This window comes from Pseudorasbora parva, chromosome 6 (genome assembly GCF_024679245.1).
Source record: "Pseudorasbora parva isolate DD20220531a chromosome 6, ASM2467924v1, whole genome shotgun sequence".
NCBI lineage: Eukaryota > Metazoa > Chordata > Actinopteri > Cypriniformes > Gobionidae > Pseudorasbora > Pseudorasbora parva.
Genome location: NC_090177.1, coordinates 25,287,224 through 25,311,099, shown reverse-complemented (window position 1 = coordinate 25,311,099; position 23,876 = coordinate 25,287,224). Strand labels below are relative to the sequence as shown.

The following is a 23,876-nucleotide window of genomic DNA, read 5'->3' as shown; positions in this document are numbered from 1 at the left end:
TTGAAAAATAAATCTGCATATTTAGCAAAAAACATAATGTACTAAGTATTTTGACAACATGGCGAGACGGACCCTTTTACGGTGCTTTATGGGATTGGGCGCACCAGAACAGGCTCGATTTAAGATTAAACATTGGTCTGGGGAGTCTGCTCTGTATTTTCTACTGCACAAGAGGCAAGATAAACAAACATTATTCAAATGACTCTGTACAAAATTAAATAGTCCTTCAGCCAATTAGACCACAAGAGGCGTGATCAATGGCATAATTCAAATGAGACTATGTAATTGGATAGTCCTTTAACCAATTAGACCTCAAGAGGTATGATCAACGGGCACTGACCAATTACTTCTCTATCCGTCATCGTGTTAAATCCACCCATAGCATGCCAGGTGGATAAGCCAGTCTGTGATTGGTTCCCTCAAAAGTGTAACAGAAGCAGTAGAAATGAATGTACAGGTTTCCAGACTGACTTGCAGGTCGAAATCAAATCGCTGGCAGATCAGCCTGGGTTTACCCAGTCTTGGGTAATGTAGTTTTACACCACAAATTCAGCTGTTAAATATGCTTTGGACTGATGGCTTCAGCCTCATAGCTCCCAAAGTCTGTCTTTAAAGATTTATAAGCTATATTGTTAAAAATCAATTTCCAAATGGAGAAAATGAATGGCATTTTTACTTAGGAACCTGACTGTTGCACACCATGAAACGTAAAGACATTAATATGATAATTGTTCAGGTGAACTGGACATCACAATCGAGGGTCCGTCTGAGGCAGATGTGCGCTGCTTGGACAATGCAGATGGCACTTGTACTGTGAGCTACCTCCCAACGGAGCCTGGGGATTATGAGATCCAACTTCAACATAATGACATGCCTATCCGAGGTAGCCCTTTCAAGGCTAAAATAACTGGTATGGTAACCCCCCCCCCCCCCCAAACCTCAAACCACTGTTCATAAGGATATTGTGCTCAAATCTTAAATATTATATGGATGGTTTTATAAACCCAATGCAGATGGAAATGTGAGAATGTCACAGGTAAACCTGGGCAGTGCTGTTGACTTCACCATCAACATCACTGAAGAAGATATTAGCCAGCTCTCTGCCAGTGTCATGTCACCAGCAGGCAATGATGTACCCTGCTTACTGAAAACACAACCTGACAGCCATCTCGGTGAGCCATCTATTAATGTACACACAGTTGCTGTTGGTAAAAACACAATGACTAGCATTAATGAGACTAAACAAAAGTTTTAGCATTTGACCACCTAAAATGCGTCAAGCATTGGTGAATGTGATTTCACCAAGTACAACATTTTCTTGGAGCAAATCTCTGTTGATCCTGGAACAACATTCCAGGTCATCCAATCAGATTTGAGTGTCAAGTTCAAGTTTACAACCAGTTAGATGCTTCTACATCAGTGTTATTGACCCACCATTTCCCTCTGATTTTAGGGATAAGTTATGGGTAGGGATGGGGTTACGTCTACATTTTTAGATGGGAATATTCTTCCAGGATTTACAAAATATGTTGATCAAGGAACATGGTGACCCCCTGTCAAACTTCATCAGTGGTGCACTTTTTTTGTTATGCAGGTGTATCTTTCATCCCTAGAGAGGCTGGTGAGCATCTGGTCAGCATCATGAAAGACTGTGAGCATGTGAGCAACAGTCCCATCTCTCTGTCTATCAGTCAGGCAGAGATGGGAGATTCCAGCAAGGTGAAAGCCTTCGGGCCAGGCTTACATACAGGGCGCACCTTCTGCATGTCTGAATTTGTGGTGGACACTTGGGATGCAGGTATGATACTATATAATCCAAATGTATTTCTTATGACTTATGTTGAGATTTGGATCATATGTTATGATGGGGGCAAACATTATATGTAGTCTAAAACAAAAATTTCATAAACTTTATGCAACCTGCAGGGTATGGTGGGTTAACGGTTGTAATTGAAGGTCCCAGTAAAGTAGATGTTCACACTGAAGAGATGGAGCACGGAACCTGCAATATATCGTACCACCCAATCAAGACTGGGACCTACAAAATCTCCATTATATTTTCAGATGAGCACATTCCAGGTTTATAGAGCTGCCTCTTTATAATGTTAATGAGGTAACACTTGAGATTTGAGTCAAAAGTCATAGTTAATAGTGAGAATTTGACCCTAAACTAAATTGTGACCAATAATAATATTTTTTTATAATAATATAATGAAATTAATTTTATTCAACAAATATGCATTACATTGATCAAAAGTGACAGTAAAGACATTCACATTGTAAATTTTTTATTTCAAATAAATGCTACTTTTTAAACTTTCACTTGATGAGAATTTAACACAAGACATAAATATTAGGCAGCACAAAAAATATTTGAACTGTTTATATATTAAATGAATAGTAAATATTGAATTCCTCTTCACCAGGTAGTCCTTTTACAGCTGTGGTGACAGACCATGGACTTATGAGAGAGAGCATTACATACAACCAGAAAGCAGCTCCTATTGCCAGCATTGGGAGTGAATGCAGCTTAGGCTTTAAAATCCCGGGTTAGATGAATAGCACATCACACTAATCCTGGTACTATATTTCACGCCTCAACAATTGTGCAATGATGTTAACAAACACATTCTCTTGCTTCACAGGAACTGATTTTGAGACCCTGTCAGCACACGTGCATGAACCATCAGGATCTCTAGGGGAGGCTGTTATTCTTGCTACAGGCAGTGACACCTATGCAGTGAGCTTTCTAGCGAAAGAAATGGGAGTTCATAATGTGACCATAAAGAACCAAGGCCAGACAATCCCTGGCTGCCCACTCCTGTACACTGTCGGCCCACTTGGACAAGGAGTAGGTGAACAGATCCAGGTGTGGGGACAAGGCCTAAAGACAGCTCTGGCAAGTGTTCCAGGTATCCCACTAATGGTTCTCTCGTTCTGTTTTTTGTTAGCATAAGGTGCTTTGTTATGTACCGTGACAGCTGGCTAATTCAATTGTGAGTCATATCAAAAGTATGTGTTGATTTCATTTTGCAGCTGACTTCAATATTTGGTCCCGTGAGGCTGGAGCAGGAACTCTTTCTGTCTCAGTAGAGGGTCCTGGAAAGATTGAGCTCCACTTTGATGATCAGCTGGATGGTTCTTACAATGTGTCTTACACAGCACAAGAGCCTGGTGGGTAATTGCTTTTATGCAGTATACAGTAATGTTTAAAAAATATATTCTATGTCCTTAAAAATGTCAGAAATATCCAGTCAATAATATAATAATAATATAATATATATATGGCCTTTCAATCGATTACATTTTTAATCACGATTAATCACACTCTTGCTTCAACGATCATTGGAGACTCCAAAAGGATACCAAATAACCAAATATAAGGAGTCAATATAATTATATTATATAATAAATGCATACACACCTACGCACCCATGAGAAAGAAAAAAAAAACATTACAGAAAATTCGTTCAGGAATTCACAGTGTAAAGTTCATTTTAGATGTCAAGCTGCGATACCAAACATGACCGCACAGAGACACCAAAAACTCCTACATCAACCTAGCCTAGAAATCTAAGCACACCCTAGCGGCAGCAAATCTAATCTGCCCGCGAGTGTCATCTCAACTCTCAATACCCTTCTGAGCTGTAATCCCCTAACTCTTGCTGGGCCAATCACATCGTGTATAGAGTCGGTGGGTGGGGCCATAATGATGACGGCCGAGTTGCGTTTGTGTGCTTCTAGTAAACACAGAAACTGGAGAATGGCAGTCTTTCGAATCAGCTCTGACCGCTACTCTGGAAGACTTGGAGTTAAGCTTTTCTCTGAGAAAAGAACAAAGAACGGCACTGAAGTCATTTTTAAAAAGGGAAGATGTGTTCGGAGTTTAGCCTACCGGATACGGCGAATGTTTAATCTATCAACGAGCTCCGTTTCACCTTCGTTGCTCTGGTTGGTTGTAGCGCTATCCTATCGCGTGCAGAGGGAGTTTGAAAGACAACCGTTTATCCCGCCCCTTGGATTGAGCGGTCAATGGTGAGATTCCAGACCAAACATCTTGAAGTGGGTCTGGCTTGTCAGGCTAACATCAACTGCTTTTACTGCATAAAACTACGATTACTAATCACAAAAAACGGACACATGACATACCAAATCAAACATTATCCTTCCGAGTGTGTGTGTGGAAACGACGTGAATGGACTGTGTCTGTGTACATTAATGCAGAGTGTCTATAGCATGCACATACATTTGTTGTTTGTGCGTCAAATTCCAGACTCTCACGATCCTTAAAGGCTTGTTTATACTTTCGCCTGGCTCCGCTGCGCGAGCCTCCGCTGACTGTGCATGCTCCTCCCCAAACGGACGAGCCGTTTATACCAAGGGGGTAATCTAGCACTCGGAAAGTGTTCCACCCATAGGGGTGGCCATTGCTAACCAAGCCATCACCTGCTGTTAGCATCCCATTGACTCCCATTCATTTTTGCGTCACTTTGACAGTGAATAACTTTACATCTGACACCCGTTTCACACATACTCCGTCTTCAGTGCGTGTGCGGTGCATATTTTTTTCAGTACCCATGTTAACGGGTGACAGCTTTCACACAGCACACGGATGCGGTCCGTCAGTCTGTTCCAGGAGCGTTGCGTCTGCAGCAGTGCACGTACCGAGTATATTTTTTGCTGCGCTGCGCTGCTGCATTAAAGCGACAGAACATTGTTTGCATTAAAATAAACATGCCCTGATGCAAAAATCTAGTAATTTCACCACAGATGCATATCATTTAAAATATACTCTTGTTTCAAAGTCAACACATGGCTTTTTTTCTCAAGTAAAGCAACAAAACGACACCTTACCTGGCATTTAGGTAAAAAATGTGCCATAATGGATAGCACTCGCACTTTCTTGGAGGTGAAAAGCAAATTTCTTTATTGACCTGCAGGATTTCTTTTAAAAGGGTTTAAAAACGAAAGAAAAGAGTCGGCTGTTTTTGAATAGACTATTGTAAGTTTCTAATTTAAAATGTTTGTGATTTAAGGCTATAACCTATGTTTAAATGTTTTGCCACTTGTGTGAGCTAAATCTAAAGTATATAAATATCATTTAATAAAATGTTGTTTAAATGTAGTAGCCTAGGCTACGTAAACCTGACTTCTATTAAAGAGTAAACAAAGAGAATTGGAATTCTGATGAGGCATGTTCAGTAAAAACGTTTGGATTTTAAATAAAAAATAATAAATAAATGCTGTGTTTGTGGTATGCAACAGCGGATCAGTTGTGGACTGCAAACGCAGCATATGTGAAAGAACAAAAGGGTGTGGGGATCCTGCAACGGATACGCAACACAACACGCACCGCACACGCACTGCAGACAGAGTATGTGTGAAACAGGCGTGAGGCGTTTAAAGACTCCATTTGTCCATTGTTTATTTATAAAGAAACACGACAATGCATAAAAGGCTCCATTACCTTGTATCTTACACTATCGCCCCGTAGAAGCTGTTTTTGTAAAAATAGGCTAACGATTGCGTCATAACCAACGCGACTCAGTCGCACAGTTGAGAAATTACCGTATAGACAGGAGGAGCTGTCAGAAACAATCTTTTACTGTCTATGAGGCAGTCGGCGGGACGTGGAAACAAAGTCCGATAAAGTCAAGGGAGAAGAATGGGGAGAAGCCCATAGTGAGCCAAAAGCAACGGGAGAAAATATTTAAACAACGGGATTCAGATTTCACTTTCCACAACTACTAGAAGACCTACAGCTGTCAGACAGGAGGCTCACGTCACATCTACGTCGTCAAGCTCAGTCTGAGCCTGCGCAGTTCGCTCAGCCATCAGGAAGTGAGTGCTCCTTTACTGACTTCACTTAACGCCGTAGAAGTCAATGGGATAGCTCTGTCCATTTCATTTACTGTCTATGAGTTGAACTCTGTTGACATTTGACAATGCGTCCCTTTGTTGCTCTGATTGGTTGTAGGTCTATCCAATTGATGTTTTTCCTGGTTCGGTTGAAACACGCCTCATAATCACAGCCCAATGGAGCAGTTTCAGACTCATATTCTGATATTCTGACTCGTATTATGACCACGTCAGGCTAGTGTACGCAAGGTGTACGCTGGAAATTTGGTGTACGCACTTTTGATAAAAGAGGGCCAATGTGAATCTCTTCTCTCTGATATGTGTGATGTAATCAATCAGCCTGGCCGTCTAGCGCTGTTTTGGACTGTTTGAGTGAATTCGATTACTGGATCACTGAAAACATTCCCCGAGTTTAACGGCTTAACTTATCATAAACTGAGAAGTAGAATCGGGGTAAACAGTTAAAATGTAAATTTTCTCCTGCCAGGAACTTATCTGTGCTTGTACTCATTGTGATTGTGATAAACTCCCTACTTCTAAGATCATCGATTACTACGGGACGAAAATTACATACTTCACATACCTTCACATACCTCTGTAATTCACATACCTCAGCTTCACATACCTCTGTAATTTGTTTACGTTAATTACGTTAAATTTATACATAGCGCACTTGCTCGCTCTCTCTCTCTCTCTCTCTCTCTCTCTCTCTCTCTCTCTCTCTCTCTCTCTCTCTCTCTCTCTCTCTCTCTCTCTCTCTCTCTCTCTATAATAGACCAAAATTATATATTTTTTGACACGTCTATGAAAAAGTATTTTATCTTTAGTAGTATTTTATTTGATATATTATGGGTTGTTCAAATCAAGGACAATTAGGTATGATGGTAAAGTATTAGGCTAATAGCAAAAAAAAGGCAGCAGGCATGTGTTTGTGTGGACAGCTGCTAATATAGGCCTAGTTATTGTTATAGCTATCATTCTTGGAGTTAATAGGCCTTTACGTATAAAAATGTACATTATGGTCATAATGATACTAATCAATATACTGAAGTAGTTTTATTTATGATTTTCTGAGTAAGAGAAGGGCCTATTTGTAATCATATTTACAGAATTTGTTTTCCTGCAGGTGTCTATGAGGTTTCAGTCATGTTTAATGAGGAGCATATTTCCGAAAGCCCTTTCCTTGTGTCTGTCTGCGCTGCCACTGATAAGAGTCTCACACAAGGACAAAGTGGCTCTGGTATGAATTAGCAATTTTTGAAGACTTTTGCATGGGAGATATTTGAATGTGTATGGTCTAATAGTGCTTTCTTTTCTGGCCATATATAGATCATAATCAGATGTGTAACAGTTACGAGGAACCTTCTCCATCAGAGATGGAGATAAACATATCATCTGACAGCAGTGCTGAGCCAGTTTTCCTGTCTAACGCTAGTAAAGTCATCTGCCATGGCACAGGCCTGACTAAGGGCATTCTAGGACGCAAAAACACGTTTTATGTGGACTGCAGTAAAGCTGGTGAGTGCAGCTTGACATCAGCTAGAATATTAAGTAACTCGTTTCACTTAAGTAATGCAAAATAAATGTCTCTCAGAGCTGAGTGTAACTGCATTTGTGTTGTAGGACGAAACCTTCTCTTGGTCGGCATGCATGGCCCCACTGTCCCCTGCGAGCGGGTGTCGATCATTCACATGGGTGGGCTTCAGTACAGGATCAACTATGCCGTAAAGGAAAGGGGGAAATACATTTTAGCAGTGAAATGGGGAGATGAGCATATTCCAGGATCTCCGTTCCATATCAGTGTTTTATGAAATCCATAAATCTGTGAATGAACATTTACCATTAAAAGGTTTTAGGTTGGTAGGATTTATAATAATATTGTAATATAGTGTTTTTTTATGTAGTAGTACTCTTATATCATAGTATTATATTGTAGTATTTAAAATAAGTGTTTTTTAAAAATAGAATTTAATCCTGTGATGGAAAAGCTGAATTTTCAGCATCATTACTCCAGTCTCCAGTGTCACATGATCCTTCAGAAATTATTCTAATATGCTGATTTTCTGTTTAAGAAACATTTATTATTAATGTTGAAAATAATTGTGCTGCATAATCAGAAAAAAAAATCTGGATTCTTTGATCGATAGAAAGTAACATAGAAGGCATTTATTTGAAATAAATTTGTGACAATGTTAAAGTCAAATGAATGTTCTTTCTCAATAAAAGTATTCATTTCTTTAAATAAAAATCTTACTAAACCCAAACCTTTGAATGGTAGTGTACACTCATAACATTTAAAAATAAAAAATAAAAAAATCATGCTAATTATTTATGTAATTCTAATAATAATAAAATGTGTGTGTATATATATATATATATATATATATATATATATATATATATATATATACATACATACATACATACATACATACATACATACATACATACATACATACATACATACATACATACATACATACATACATACATACATACATACATACATACATACATACATACATACATACATACATACATACATACATACATACATACATACATACATACATACATACATACATACATACATACATACATACATACATACATACATACATACAAACAAACAAACATATCCTTCTCACATTCTTTTATTTTTGTTTCACTATATTTTTATGTAAAACTAAATTGAATGGCTGGTTAAAATAACACATTTGAATTTCAACTCTGGTGAATTGGTTTCCATAATTTTTCTCATGTTCTGATGCCTTAGCAGGCTTGTGCACAATTCCGAATTTAATTGAGAAGGACTCCTAAATTTCAATTCAATTCTTGAATTTGAATTGATGTCAAAAACAGGATGTAGAATTAGAATTTAAATGTCTTGTATTTCATGTATTTCAGAAATTCATATACATGTCCATCTTGCCATAGCAGCTTCATCTGCACCTGCTGAGAGAATCTTTAGTGTTGCAGGAAAGATCTTTAGAGCAGAACGGTGCAGACTCAATGATAAAAAACACTTGAGGATCGATTGAGAATTAGATCCATCAGTGTTGCTCAGGGAGTTTTGCACTGGAATTAATTATAACTGCATTTACAACAACTTTGTGTTTTTTTATTATTTTGAAATTAAAATAACATTGGAACAAAACGAATTGGACAACATTGAGGGGTTAATTTATTTAAATTTATCATTATTTTAGAACAATGTATGCATGGTTGAGAAAAGTGACACTGTAAAAAATTAATCTTGGGTCTTGTAATTTTCACACAAAAAATTAAGGTGATAAAATAAAAATAGTGTGTATTTTTTTTAAAGAAAATTTTGGTTTAGTGTTGTAAAAAAAATAAAACCAAGAGATACACTTTCCTAATTTTTTAAGGAAATGTAAGCAATTTTGAGGCTTGAATTGAGAACCGATTAAGCTAATAAAATTAAGGAAAATAAGATTAACTGTTTAAGAGAATTAGCTCAATTATGCAGTTTTAGAGACACCATTGTTAGTTCCCAGCATGCTAGAAATGGAGATTAATATTGAAATGAAGTGCTGTTTAATGTGTTTTTAAATGAAGGGAAACATCTAATGTATAATGTTCATTTATGTTTGAAATTTGAAAGAATTTCTGTTACGCTGAAGTTTTGACCGTTACCATTGTGCAGAAGAGTAGAGCTTATAGTTAGGTTGTGATGTGAATAACTTATTATTATTATTATTATGAGGAATGTTGCTTTGTTCAATATGTAATAACTTTGCTAATGCTAGTGCAATAACAAGTTTGTTTCTGCTTGTGCCAGCATCAAACAGACTATTAATTGAATAACACAACTGAAAGTCAAATATAAACAGGTCATTTCCATTTACTCTGATATTTTTTTTTCAAAATCCACTTAAATTGAAAAAGCACATTCCACTAGTAAGATTTAATTCATCATAAAAACTACTGAAATATTATGTAATATTGTTACCATCATTTTTTTTAAAGTAGAGACTGTGTAATATTTTATAGTGTAGATGTATGTAATGAAATTGTTATTGAATATAAAATTAATGTAATTGTTGTATTACAGAGGTAAAATGTGTAATTCAATTAGTTACTAATCATATTAAAAGGAAATTGCTTTGCATTGATAAAGTAATCCAAACCACATTTATAATGAGTAAATTATAACAGTAAGCAATTACATTTCCAAAGTAACCTTCCTAACACTGAATGTGTGTGAGATTCGACACATTCTTTTTGTTGTGTGACTGTGAATTTCTTTGAATTGTCATGAATTTAATTCTACTTCCTGTCATTCAAATTCAACTTCCTGTGGGGTGGAGTCAATTCAAATTCCAATTCTTGAATTGAATGGAGGCCAATTCTGAAATTTGCACAAGCCAGGCCTTTAGACATCTGGAGCATTTCATCTTGTGAAAATTTTTAAATGTTGTAAACAGTCACAATAAATGTGATACGAGCATAATTTCAACTAAATGCTTTTAAAGGTTAAATGGAATTTATATGCAAAAAGGTACATGTGAGTTATGAAATGACATTTTTAATAGTCCATTATTAAATGCGCAATCTAATTTTATTTCATTTATTCTGAGTAAGAGAGAAATATTGCATTTTCCATCTGAACCCATTGATTTCTTGATCACGGGTTCACCATACACAGTTTTCTCTGGATGCCATCTCATTGTTTATTGGAGTAAGCAGACCGCTCCGCTGATTTATTATATTAGAAGCGCAGGCAGCACACTGACCAGCTACCTTATGATGTCTAAAAGGGACTTTTAGGATCTGTCATTTATGACTGACTTCACTGAATGACGTCAATATAGGATTAACCTTCCAAAGTAAGTTCATTATTCTCAAACTGTTCCAAATCTATTAGTTGAGGGCAAATTGTTATTTGAACTAATTGTACTTTTAACCTCGTTTCAAAGGTTTAGTTGTCTTTATTTGTTGTAATAATGGTGAGATATTGTATAGATGGATATATGTTCAGAATTGTAAAATATGTCTGTGAATGTATAAAAACATAAAGGAAAAAAATATATGTATTGTAGGCAGTGACACTAAAATGAAGGGATAAAATGATGGACATGTAAATATTTGAAGCGCATGGTAAGAAATCTAGGTTACATATATTGATCAGACACAAACCGATGCTGCCAGACCTTCCCCTGCCCCTCACCCTCTTTGAGTCTGACCTGTACATATGCTGCCTTATAACACAACAACAAAGGTATTTTGAAGGTTTTCATCATTCCCTACCATTTTTAATGTTTGGCAATCATTACAGCATTTCTGTTTGTAATTGTGTGCTGTATTATCCTGCAGGGTGTTTAGCAGATGAACCAGAGTTGCCATGGATCAGGATATGGTGAATATGTTTGCCATTGCTGCAGGGACTCTTGCTATCCCTCTCCTCCTTTTCATGGCCTCTTTTATGCTGTGGCCATCATCGCTCATCAAAGTCTATTACTGGTAAATGCCACTTATAGTTAATATATACATTCATTTAACTTCTTTGTAATATGTAAATATTAAAGGCAAGGCAAGTTTATTTGTATAGCACATTTCATACCCAATGGCAATTCAAAGTGCTTTACATAGAAATTAATTAAAATTGTTGTAACATATGCATGAGAAAAAAATGAATAACGTGTATGAATCAAAAATTAAAAACAAGGATAATTAAAACTAAATGATTAAAACAGCTGTAAAGATAATTAAAAATATAGCTGCAAGCAGCCATTATCGGGGCCAAGCGCAAAGAAGAAGACAAGACATGCCAGCATGGCTGGAAGTGTCAAACCAACTGCAACAATGAGCCATTAAGGACCTATTAAGTTGATTTTAGGCAAAATAGCAGTATAATTTTAAATACAGTCAATAGTAATGATTTAATGATTTAATGGAAAATTTATAATACCGTAAAATGACGTCATAGGGTGCAATAGAATCGGCTTGAGCCACACACACACACACACACACATAAATTATATAAATATGTATGTGTATGTGTGTCTGTATATATGTGTGTGTGTGTGTATATATATATATATATATATATATATATACATAATGTACGCTGCGCTGTATGTGTATGTATGGTAACGCTTTACAAAAAGGTTTCACTTGAGCTAACATTTAGTTACAGCATTTATTAATCTTAAATGTTATACATTTTTGGATAAATGTTGGTTACATTAAATGTTTTTTACCAGCAGGTTTGCAGTGATGAATATTAAATGTAAATGCACATGTTTTGTTCATATATTCTGACCCATGAATGCTTTGTGTTTGTGGAGGTACTGGAGGAGAACTCTGGGTCTACAGGTACGTTACGCAGACTGCGGAGGTTATCGCTTTTGTTACTCGCACAGGGGGAAACCGGGCCTCAGGCCCTCTATACTCATGCTGCATGACTTCTCTGCTCATAAGGACACATGGCTCCCCATGGTGAAGGTATAGTATGTTTACATGGAATTCTCATTTTCTACCCTTGGCTATGCAGTATATTTCTAAATAATAATAAGCTTTTTGTGTCTAAATCCTTAACAGTACCTTCCCAAACATCTGCACCTCCTGTGTGTTGACATGCCAGGGCATGAGGGCACAACACGTACCAGCATGGATGACTATTCAATCCAGGGCCAGGTCAAGAGAATACGGCAGGTAATTGGGTTAGGTACCTTTTTCTATGAATAGGGTACAAATACTAAAGTTTGTTGTGAGAAATATTAGATCTGTTTAAATGATAATTTACATAATTGTCATTCAATACATTGTTGTAATTACTAGTTTGAATTTACTAATTTAATTACCAAATACAAAATTAGCTAGTCTGTATACTGAACTTAATTTAGACTAGAACATAATAAAGACAAATAAGGTTTTAAACTTAATGCACCAACATTTGGTAACATGAATGCATACGCTATCTTTCTAAAGTTTGGGGTCAGTATGATTTTTTTTCCTTCACAATTCACAAGTGAAAAAAGTGATTTACAAGTCACAATTCTGAGTTTTTTTTGTCAGTCAGAGTTGTGAATCTATAACTCGCAATTGTGAGAAAAAAAAGTAACTGCAACTTTTTAATCTCAGAATTATTTTTATTTAGTGGTGGAAACGGGCTTACATATTAAACTGATCAAAATTAACAGAAAATAAATGTATAATGCCTCTATTTCAAATAAAGGCTTTTCTTAGGAACTTTCAAAGAATCATGAGAATTTCCTTTTTTTTAAATCACAGTTTCCACAAAAATATTACACGGCAACAATTCAACACATACACTTATGAACGTCAAATCAGCATATCAGAATGATTCATGAAGGATCATGTGACACTGAAGACTGGAGTAATGATGCTGAAAATTCAGCTTTACCATCACAAGAATAAATGACATTTTAAAATGTATTAAATTAGAAAACCTTTTATTTGAAATTGTGAGATTACTGTTTTTACTGTATTTGAATAAATAAATGCTGCCAGGCATAAGAGCCTCTTTAAAAAAACATTTACAAGCAATTATAAAAATCTTACAACTCCAAACTTTTGCATGCTAGTGTAAAGTGAATAGAAAATAAAACAACTCCTTTATTTTGTAAAGCCTGAAGTATAACTTATAGTCAACTGTTAAACAATTTGTGTTGGCAGTGTTTATGAGTATTCCTCGCTTTTACACCAATCAGTTTGTAGAGGCCATTCGACTAAACCGGAAGCCGTTCCATCTGGTGGGGACTTCAATGGGTGGCACTGTGGCAGGAGTGTATGCAGCCTGCCATCCCTCAGATCTCTACAGTTTGACCCTCATCTGCCCAGCCGGTTGGTCAATACATTTAGTTTTTGACACTGAATGAATGGATATATTCGTACAGACATAACATAAACAATATAAACAAGCATTACTCCTTAATCTCACTCCTGCATGCTCTCATTTTCTCTGAAGGCCTGAAGAACCAAAACGAGAGCAAGTTTGACAGTCAGATGCATGATGTTACGCACAGCCAGTACACACTGAATATTCCTCTTATTCCATCCACCCCGGAGGAGATGGAGGAGATGCTGAAGCTCTGTTCTCACGTGCGCTTCAGAGTGCCTCAACAGGTTAGTCACACACATGTCATGTAGAGTTACTCTTGATTCAAAACACACCTTCACACACCATGTGTGGCTTTTACCTTCATTTATAGATTCTTCAAGGCCTGGTGGATGTACGGATACCACACAATGACTTTTATCATGAGGGTCAGTATGAACATTGGCCTACTTAATGCATTTACTTTAAATATGAAACATGCTAGAAAAAGTGTTGTTTTGCATAATTGTACTTTTCTTAAAATATCTTCTCTATAAACTACCACAGTTTTCATGGAAATTATGAGTGAGAATTCTAAATATGCTTTGCATGAGCATATGCAGCAAATAACTACCCCTTTACAAGTCATCTGGGGCAAACAGGACCAGGTATGTGTGGCACTCATACTGGAACTTAACATAGAAAACACACACATGCACATTGCACAGTTTATGTCATATTATTGAGAGACTGAAAATAATAGTATATAATAGTTTTAATAATACTTTGAAATATTTGAATATTTTTTTTCATGGTTTCCGTGACCTAACAACCCCAATCTTCCTGTCTTTTATTTTCAGGTGGTGGATGTGTCGGGTGTGGCGGTGATTGCAGAGGCTCTTCCACACTGCCGTGTTGATCTGCTGGAGAACTGCGGTCATTCTGTGGTTATGGAGCGACCACGACAAACAGCTAAACTCATTTTGGATTTCATCATTTCTCAGCAGAGCACAGATAGTTCCAGCACGAAGAAGAAATCCTGAGATGGCCAAATCCTGGAGATCAACCATATTTTGTTTAACACTTAATGTAGCACCCAATTGACCCTGAAGTAACAAACTTGGGAAAAAATATTCATGGTAATAATTTTGTAGTGTTTTTTAGTTTGATTGAATAAAAAAAGAGATGATGCTTATAAAAAGTATATGCTAACATATAAGATTTTACTTACTAACATTAGCAAATCTGAAATAATAATGAACAGTCCATTTATTAATCTTAATTTCAATTTTAACATTTACTAATACTATTTTTTTTTAAGTTTTATTTGCTGGCGTTAGATAATGCACTGTGAAAGAACTAACATGAACAACAGTTTTTGTATTAATTAACATTAAAAAAGATTAATAAATGGTGTAAAGTTATTGCACTGTTCATGTTATTCCATGAACTAATATTAAAGTCAGCATGAAACAGAAGTGGTGCTTTCTTCCCTGTTGTGATGTATGTCGAGTGAAACTGCTTCTCAAACAAGAACAAATGAGGGTGGGGTTTGATTTTTGTTCATTGTCAATTGTTTGGATCATTGTTTACTATTGCGGTGATCTCATGTGAGTGACAGGTTGTCCTGCCCTCTTCTCATCAGAGAAGAGATGTCGCTGCAAGAGGGAGGGGAAGTTACTTTGATTAAAGATTAAAAGGCACATTAATAACTATAACACAACAAGACCTTGTTGTAAAGTGCTGCACTATATTGATGGGATATGGCATCAGAACCGATGGTAATACCATGGTATGTTTTTGTATACCATGGAGCTGATTGTGTATGTGTACCAATGCACTTAAATAAATACCCTCATAGTTCTGGGTCCTATGATTATACATAGCATTGGGCACCATACCTATTTTTCAACAAAATAAGGCAGGAAAGTACAGAAAGTTTTTAAGTATATGTGTCATTTAATTTAAACATTTTTGTCATATATATATATATATATATATATATATATATATATATATATATATATATATATATATATATATATATATATATATATATGTGTGTGTGTGTGTGTGTGTAGGTGTAGGAATTAATGGATTTAAATATTAAAATAAGGATTAGTACATTAATAACCTGGATTAATTAGAAGCAGCATACATTGATTTAATCACTTATATTTAAATTGAATATAAATCTTATTAAAATTCATATAATATTTTATATTTATTATTGATTATATATGAGTTACTACAATTGTCCTGCTGCAATTGCGGTGGGCATAATTAGCATTTCTTCAACATACTATACAGTTATTAGGCATGTGTCCAATAAACTATGATTTGCCATGTCCAAAAAGTTATTGTTGATGAAATACTGTAGGTATATGATATTTGTGCAAATCCTCATTTTATCCCCAGTCTCATATTAGATAGGCCTATTATTATTATGAAAATATTAATTGCTTCCATTATAAAATTTACTTTTTCATTACACGGTAACGTCAAAGAACAATTGTGTATATATATTGCATTGAAAAATGGCAATTTTATCCACATATTGTGTAAAGTAAAATGGTATTTCCGTTCATTTCGTTATCTTTCGTAACATATAATCATATTTAAACAAAGTTTGGGTGAAAAAATCACGAAGCCAAAAAAAATGATGCCGGCTACATGTGATGTCATTTCATCTCATTTTATTTGGTTTCCACTTACGAGGACATAGCATAGCATGAATAACACATTTTCTGACTGTTTACCTGGGTTTTAGGAGGTTAAATCTACCGTAATGTAGGCTACGCTAGTGTATGTCACGTGACAGTGCGGTTGCCTGCTGCTGTATTCTCGTCTTTGCGGCTATACGGGAGGACACCGTGTTATAGCTGCTCTATCAAAACCGACGTTTAAAGCCCTCAGCTCTGGAGACGGGTAAGGATGGAGCCGTCACACTCAGTATGACTGCCAGGAAAAATCTTCATTTTTATTAATTTACGTCACCGTTACATTAGTAGTTAGCAGGGAGCTAGCTGTATATTATGGTAGCTGGCTAGCAAATGTTCCTAGTAAAAACGCATAATTTTTATTAAAACATGTTCATGTTTTTAATGTTAGGTACATCAGGTAAAATCGCTGGACGTGCAAAACTCTTCTAAACGGTGAGTAATTACGTTTGAGAGAACCTGCTTACTTGTCTTACCAAAAGCTAGCATGCTATTGAGCATATAATTCATTGAGTTTGCTCGCACAGCAATGCATCTCATTGTGCGCGTCATTAACGTATCTGAAAACATTCAGAAACCCTTAAGTGGGACTATACACGTGCCTTTATGTATTATTAATAAGTCCTCTTTTTTGCAGGTGTAATCAAGTATAATATCCGAGCAACTTCTGTGTCAGAGCGGTCTACCTATCCCTATCAAATGGATAATGGGGACTGGGGGCATAGGGTATGTATGTGGAGAAATATTTAACTGAAATAATTGTTATTACATAAGTATTAAAGCATATTGGTCATTTGAGTTGTGTGCCATGCAGTATTGAAATTTGAAGAAGTAGAATTAAAGTGAATTAATTCAGACATTCATATAACTGAAATAAGTGTATTTCTTAACTAGACAAATTCATTAAGAGGCGCAAGCTCTTTAACGTGGGTGCATTCTGATTGGCTATCCATGTTTTTATCATTCATTTGCTGGAAATACATTTTTCTAAAAATGATTTCAATAATAATGTTCCTCTGTGTTATGTAGACTTTACTGTTCTCATAGAATTAGAGTGATTATTAAAATATGAAATTTGTTTCCTTGTTGTGAACAGTCCTTTATATTTTTCTTATACTAGATGATGAAAAATAGATTGAAATAAAATAGATTGCCATTAAAAATGTCTAACTGTAATTTTTTTCAATCTACATCAACAAACTCAGTTCCTACCTGCAGCCTGTTCTGAATTGAATACATTTTCTAAGGAATCAGATTAAAGGTTTTTCCATAACTGACATTCAAAATAGTCACCATAGATAGATGGGCTATCTGTTTGTCTGTCTGACTGTAAGGTCTGTGTAGCCTTTGAATTATGACCTTTAAACTTTTAAAAGTATTTTAAACTTTAAAGCACAATGTCAAGCCAACATGTTTAACAAGAAATCCTTTTCTATTTCCAGTTCAACAAACTGAATCCATCTGCCAAGTTTTGTCATTTGGAAATTATTTTCCCTGTTATTAGTGATGCATATGAATTTCAAGATAGCACAAAAGCATTAACATTAATTTTCCTCTCATCGCATATTTTTCCCCACCACCATGTCCCTTTAGGGGCTCCGCAATTATTAGTGTCTTTACACAACTCTCTGTTTTGTTTTGCTATTAACAAATTAGTCACATTAAAGTCCACATTTGAAACAACTTTTCGATTATGTGTGATGAATTGCTTTAAAGTTTTCTCGATATTATCCATTTCTTTTAGTTGACTCACCCAGTCACCTTAAATGTCGGAGGTCACCTCTACACGACCTCTATCACCACTCTTCAGCGTTACCCAGATTCCATGTTGGGGGCCATGTTCCGCGGCGACTTCCCCACCACGCGGGACGCTCAGGGAAACTACTTCATCGATCGGGACGGGACGCTTTTCCGCTACATATTAAACTTTCTGCGCACTTCTGAGCTCACTCTTCCTCTTGATTTCATGGAGATGGACCTTCTGCGTAAAGAAGCTGACTTCTATCAGATCGAGCCTTTAATCCAATGCCTCAGTGACCCAAAACCTCTTTACCCACTGGACACTTTTGAGCAGGTGGTGGAGTTGTCCAGCACTCGCAAGCTGTCTAAGTACTCAAACCCAGTAGCGGTTATTATCACGCAACTGACCATAACCACCAAGGTCCATTCGCTGCTTGAGGGAATATCCAACAGCTTCACCAAGTGGAACAAACACATGATGGACACCAGAGACTGTCAGGTGTCTTTCACCTTTGGACCATGTGACCACCATCAAGAGGTGTCTCTAAGGGTCCACCTCATGGACTACATCACCAAACAGGGATTCACAATCCGGAACACACGGGTGCATCACATGAGTGAGCGAGCCAATGAGAACACAGTGGAGCATCACTGGACTTTCTGTCGGCTAGCATATAAAGTAGAAGACTGACCGATTTATGAATGTGGTTGCTGCTGTTTCCAATGCGATGTTTTAATATGTAGAAATTCCATTGTCAGTTGAGGCCAAGCAACAAAAAAGGGAATGAAATGTTCAAGATTTGTTCAAAATGAAGGCATCAAAACGATATTTGATATAAAAACATATTCATATGATACTCAAGCAACTTTAAGTAATCTATGTTCACCTTGACCGTGTAAAAAAAGAAAGAAAAAACAGAGATTTTCCAGAAAAAAATAAATATTAAAATATTCATTCATTCCATCAGATGAGAAAATCTGTCCAACATTGTGCACTATGTGCAACATCAAGATGTTAGTGTGCATGTATTTCTAACACATTCTTTAAGTATTAAATGTCCACATGCTGTAAATGGAAATACATTTCACTGATTTTTTTGATCAGATTCATTTCAGAAGGGAAAAGAAAGCATCAACATATGCCAGTTGTTTTATTTTAGTCTCTCCACTGAGAGTGATTGAAAATAAATCAGAGATGCTATGTTCAAAGTTAAAAAATTGTTATATAATAATAATATATATTTATAAAATGTATACCTTGTATCAGTAAATTAAAACCGCTAATTCCAAAGACTGCATGAAAGAGACTTCCCTATCTTATATCAGATTTGGTAGAGTCCTGCCAGCGGACCTATTAGAACACACCATCCGATCCGTGACGTAAACTCCGCCATGTTTTCCTGTTCTGTCAGCGCAGCGGGTAACGTTACATGCCTGCGCTAAGTGCAAGATCAATGTTGAAGGGCACAAGCTGTTCCGATGTTGTATTCTAGCGATTAAAACACATCTGTATTATTTAGTGCATATTATTGTGCTGTGCTTTAGAAGTATCTAGTTTGTAATTTTGTTTTGAAAGAAAAATATGTTTAGAAAAAGTCGGAACCTAAAATATATGTTAAGTCTTGTGCCTGGAAAAAGACGATTTGGCACGTACAGATTTTTGCCCTTGTTCTTCTGTATCGGTGGTGTCATGGAGTGGATCATGATTAACGTGAGGATAGGACGAGAAACGTTTTGTAAGTATGCTATCTTATGTACACACACACACACACACGCCCATCTCTTTGAGGCGTTTTTGTGCATCATTTGGCGTCCTCGTTGCGCAGCCCTGCCAATTCAACGTGAATGATGCTTTCTTCAAATCTTTAAAATAGACTTTTAATGTCTATCATTCATCTTAATAGGGTACAACGGTGCTAAAAATTCACAGTTGACATACCATAAATATACCCTATATTTATGTAGGCATATGAATCATTGTTGATTTACATAAATGGATTGTTATGGATAAATTGTTACATTATTTTCTGCCTCCGCAGATGATGTGTACAGAAGGAAACAATCGGAGAGAGAATACCAACACAAAATTGATGAGGGCTTGATTGTGCTCACAGAGTCTGAAGTCAAATGAGATCATAACACACTGGAAATACAGGATCATCACCACGAAGAGACTGAAACCAAAAACGTTTTGACACTTTTACACATCAACACACTTTTGGTATCAATCAGAAATGGGATACTATAATATTATGCATCTATTAAGCAGCTGTGACAAAGACTGTAATTATGAGGACAGATGAGGTGCAAAAGACTGTACAGAAGGTGGCAAGTTTTGTATTGACTACGAGATAAAGATGCTGTTTATGCAATAAAAAGAATCTGTCTGTTCTGTGATTCTAACCAGTAGACTCTGGACGCCCTTTTCCACTACAAATGAGTAAAAATATTATTTAATATAGTAATGAGAAATTAATCTCATAAATGATTTAGTTGCCTCATTTAGTTGCCCAGACAGGGCTTAGATTAAACAAATTATGGGCCTTATTTCAATTAGGACATTTAAGTAGCTTTTATACACATGCCTTGGGGGAAAATGGTGTGCTATGGCACTGACATTTTAACATTTGTCAGTGCAAATATCTCAGTTAAAACAGCTCAGAAATGCTGTTTTCCTCACCTTTTAGTCATAATGTCTTCATACGAAAAAAATCTTTAGTGTCTTTTAATGAAAACTTTCATTTCATAATAATGAGAAACTCATAATTATGACTTCTTGTATATCTCAATAAGGGAAAACTGCTTTTTAACTAAAAAATAAACACTAATTAGTATTTCTTATAACAAAGAGAGACTTACTAATAATGCCTTAATGACAACCTTTCTTTCAATGACTTGTTTTCTTATTATGATGCGTTATTTCTTGTAAGTCAGTTACAATTATAATATAGCAATTCACAAAGTCATTGTGAAATGTTATCAATATAATAATAAGCTAAGCCATTATAATCAATATTTGTCATTATTGTGACTTGCAGGGTCATGTTTTTTAATGAACTGTGGCAGAAAAAAATATGCTCAGTTGCAGTAGCCATACTTTATGCCATTAGTAAGAAGTCCAGCAAAGTCTGTTGGTCCAAAATGAATTTATTTACCAGCAATGGATATCAGTAAAAGTACCACTGAACATTGTTTTCCCATTTTAGACATTCTTTGCCTCATTTTTACTTGCAAAAACGTAAAAATATAACAAAATGATTACACTGAAGAAAAGTCAAGTTGCTTAAAAAAAGTTTTTTTTAGCCTGTATATGCGTCTTACAAATGTTCTAAATGATCTGAAACATCTAAATGTGCGATGCACCGAAGAGTCTTATAAATCAATAATCTGTATTGTGCTGTTAAATCTTTGTGAATGTGCTGTCTTTAACATCATAACAGCAGTTACCTACTGAGATTTTCTTCTTTTCAAAGCATTACTTGTAGTGTCCAATAGGTAGAGCTCTCAAACAGATGAAGCTGTTGGGATGTTGGGCCAGTGTTATGGGGTTTCCATCGAGCCGAACCTCCTGCATGTTGTACCTGATGTAGTGCGTGTTGTTCCCTTTGCAGAACGTGTCATCCGTCAGTGACGTTATGTTGTTGTTCTGAAAACGATTTTAAACGTATTCATATTTATAGGGACACAGTAAATACGGCAATACATATATTTAGACTATAGAGATGAGATGGCCGTACATGTAGATGAACCACATGCAGACTTTCCGGCAGCGGTGGGACGGCCTCCAGCCCGTTGTCGCCAAGGTACAGGTATGCCAGCTTGCTGAGTTTCTAATGTAAAAGATGGAAGCCAGTCATGATGAACATGACAAAATAGCTTATCGATAAAATTTCAAATTCTTTATTTAGTTCATTTTTACCTTGAAAATGCTTGCTTTCACTCCCTTTGTTTTAAGTAGGTTGTGATTGACATTGAGAGACACAAGTTTATTTGGCAGCATTGGCAGCTTGACTAGCTTGTTCTCAGCGAGTGTTAGTTCCTCAAGCTGATCGAGTTTCGAAAAGGCTCCATCTTCTATCTCAGAGATGAGGTTGCTAGACAAGTCGATTCTCCTCAGTGTGTCTGTAACACACCACAATATGGATGTATGGGTAGGCTATGTTTACACATTTGGATATTAAAATGGGGGTGCAACTGAATTTTTTTTAACTTCATAAGCTTTAATACATACATTTTATAAACTTATTTTCATAAGCTTCATCATTGTTATCATTTACTCACCCTCATGCCGTTCCAAACCTGTATGACTTCTGCGGTATGACTTCTGTGCGGCCAAATTCCGAGCTTGAAAGCCTTCCTCTCTGACAGCATGCCAAATATGCATATTTTATACCTGATTATACGTAAATGTGAACATTGGAACCTTTATTTTTTAATTCAATGAGGTCCAAATGTCCAAAAAGAAAGAAAGTCACAGTTTTTTTTGGAATGACATGATGGTGAGTTTTGGGTACACTATCCCTTTAAATGCACAAAACCTTGATTCGTTTCCCCTTCTATACCAGTGACTCTAAGGGACCTTTCTCAGTTCTGTATGTCAGTCAGACTCTTGGCTTTTAAAAAAGTCTCAAGGAAAATTTCACTCAGTTTCCCTGATTACATTGATCCGGTTCCAGTCATTACACAGTGTGTTTTTGGTGGACACACCCTAAAGCTTTTCTAGCATTCCTTACCAATATCAGCAAAGTCTCTGTTGGTTATTTTAGTGATTTTGTTAAAGCGTGCATAGAGGTAAGCCGTTTCCTTTGGCAGTGGTGGAACTGTTGTCATGTCAGGAGAAACCTCCTCACAATACACCGATCCAGTTAGACACACACACATCAGGCAAGTAGGAAGTTCTGAAAAATTCAAATGAATAGGCTTAAATATTATTATTATTAATAATAAAATAAAAGCAACAGTAAAGAAAGAATAAATACCCTTGTCATCTTTTTGGTCTGCTTCTGGACTTTCGTCATCTTTATCATCTGGACTATCATAGTCTGGGCTAAGAATGACCTTTTTCTATAGTAAAGCGGATGATAAGAAAATTGCATTATTTTGTTTTTTTTCTCTCAATATCAACATGTTCAATCAGTTCAAATTATAGTTTGACTTTCACTGAGCTCATGAGTTCCCTGATAACTTGCAGATTGTTTTGTTTTCCATTGGACATAATCCCATTATGGATTTAACAGGTTTTTCCATTGCATACCTTCCTTGGAACAGATTTACGATATCTGGCATTCTGATTATACATACATTTTAGTCATCAAAAACATCAATATGTTAAGCAAAATGATATTTTAAAACAAATTTCTGTATACAAATGCATTATCAGCATTAAATTGACGTACCTTTGGTTTCTTGGCTTCCATGACAACTCTACTCTCTGAGATTAATTCATCATCTACTATTTTCAATATCCCTTTGTGTCTAGGTACCACTTTATTGGTTTTTGCCGTATCACAAAATATCCACGGCACAGTCACGAAAAAGAGTAAAATCCTCAGATCCATCACTTTGTGTTGAGAAACACTTCGTGTTCTGTGTGTAGAGCAGAGAAGAGCAATGCAGTGTGTCACAGCCTCTGGGTAAAATGAGACCTTTAAAGAGTTTCTCTGCAGTGACTGCCTGTGAACCATTAAACTACTGCCTTAACCCACTCTGTGCTGTCCTAAGGTTGTTTAACGGATCACTTGCTCCCATTCCTG

At 36.1% G+C, this 23,876-nt stretch overlaps 5 protein-coding genes across 5 annotated transcripts in view; 4 read left to right on the top strand and 1 right to left on the bottom strand.

The window, feature by feature from the left end:
* flnb (filamin B, beta (actin binding protein 278)) overlaps positions 1–8,115 on the top strand; it is a 126,361-nt gene extending 118,246 nt beyond the window's left edge. Inside the window, exons 51-60 of the mRNA XM_067447455.1 lie at positions 737–910; positions 1,014–1,172; positions 1,595–1,798; positions 1,927–2,079; positions 2,427–2,549; positions 2,646–2,912; positions 3,037–3,174; positions 6,986–7,099; positions 7,189–7,377; positions 7,483–8,115. Of these exons, the coding sequence (XP_067303556.1) occupies positions 737–910; positions 1,014–1,172; positions 1,595–1,798; positions 1,927–2,079; positions 2,427–2,549; positions 2,646–2,912; positions 3,037–3,174; positions 6,986–7,099; positions 7,189–7,377; positions 7,483–7,670 (1,709 nt within the window). The 3' untranslated portion in view covers positions 7,671–8,115. The remainder of the gene's footprint in view (positions 1–736; positions 911–1,013; positions 1,173–1,594; positions 1,799–1,926; positions 2,080–2,426; positions 2,550–2,645; positions 2,913–3,036; positions 3,175–6,985; positions 7,100–7,188; positions 7,378–7,482) is intronic.
* Positions 8,116–10,233: 2,118 nt separating this feature from the next.
* On the top strand, positions 10,234–15,358 carry abhd6b (abhydrolase domain containing 6, acylglycerol lipase b). The gene is made up of 8 exons (XM_067447301.1): positions 10,234–11,343; positions 12,171–12,327; positions 12,424–12,537; positions 13,557–13,689; positions 13,814–13,971; positions 14,058–14,112; positions 14,231–14,331; positions 14,524–15,358. The coding sequence occupies exons 1-8, from the start codon at positions 11,225–11,227 to the stop codon at positions 14,704–14,706; spliced, it is 1,020 nt and encodes a 339-aa protein (XP_067303402.1). The 5' UTR covers positions 10,234–11,224; the 3' UTR covers positions 14,707–15,358.
* A 1,087-nt stretch (positions 15,359–16,445) lies between these two features.
* Positions 16,446–19,351, top strand: kctd6b (potassium channel tetramerization domain containing 6b). Its single transcript, XM_067447299.1, has 4 exons — positions 16,446–16,591; positions 16,775–16,818; positions 17,021–17,109; positions 18,128–19,351. The coding sequence occupies exons 3-4, from the start codon at positions 17,083–17,085 to the stop codon at positions 18,812–18,814; spliced, it is 714 nt and encodes a 237-aa protein (XP_067303400.1). The 5' UTR covers positions 16,446–16,591; positions 16,775–16,818; positions 17,021–17,082; the 3' UTR covers positions 18,815–19,351.
* Positions 19,352–19,536: 185 nt separating this feature from the next.
* Positions 19,537–20,504, top strand: LOC137079328 (small integral membrane protein 4). The gene is made up of 2 exons (XM_067447300.1): positions 19,537–19,859; positions 20,163–20,504. The coding sequence occupies exons 1-2, from the start codon at positions 19,706–19,708 to the stop codon at positions 20,252–20,254; spliced, it is 246 nt and encodes an 81-aa protein (XP_067303401.1). The 5' UTR covers positions 19,537–19,705; the 3' UTR covers positions 20,255–20,504.
* A 762-nt stretch (positions 20,505–21,266) lies between these two features.
* ognb (osteoglycin, paralog b) lies at positions 21,267–23,733 on the bottom strand. The gene is made up of 6 exons (XM_067446439.1): positions 23,520–23,733; positions 23,103–23,187; positions 22,857–23,021; positions 22,043–22,245; positions 21,861–21,953; positions 21,267–21,769 (listed from the first exon to the last, which is right to left on the bottom strand). The coding sequence occupies exons 1-6, from the start codon at positions 23,679–23,681 to the stop codon at positions 21,599–21,601; spliced, it is 879 nt and encodes a 292-aa protein (XP_067302540.1). The 5' UTR covers positions 23,682–23,733; the 3' UTR covers positions 21,267–21,598.
* Positions 23,734–23,876: the final 143 nt, after the last annotated feature.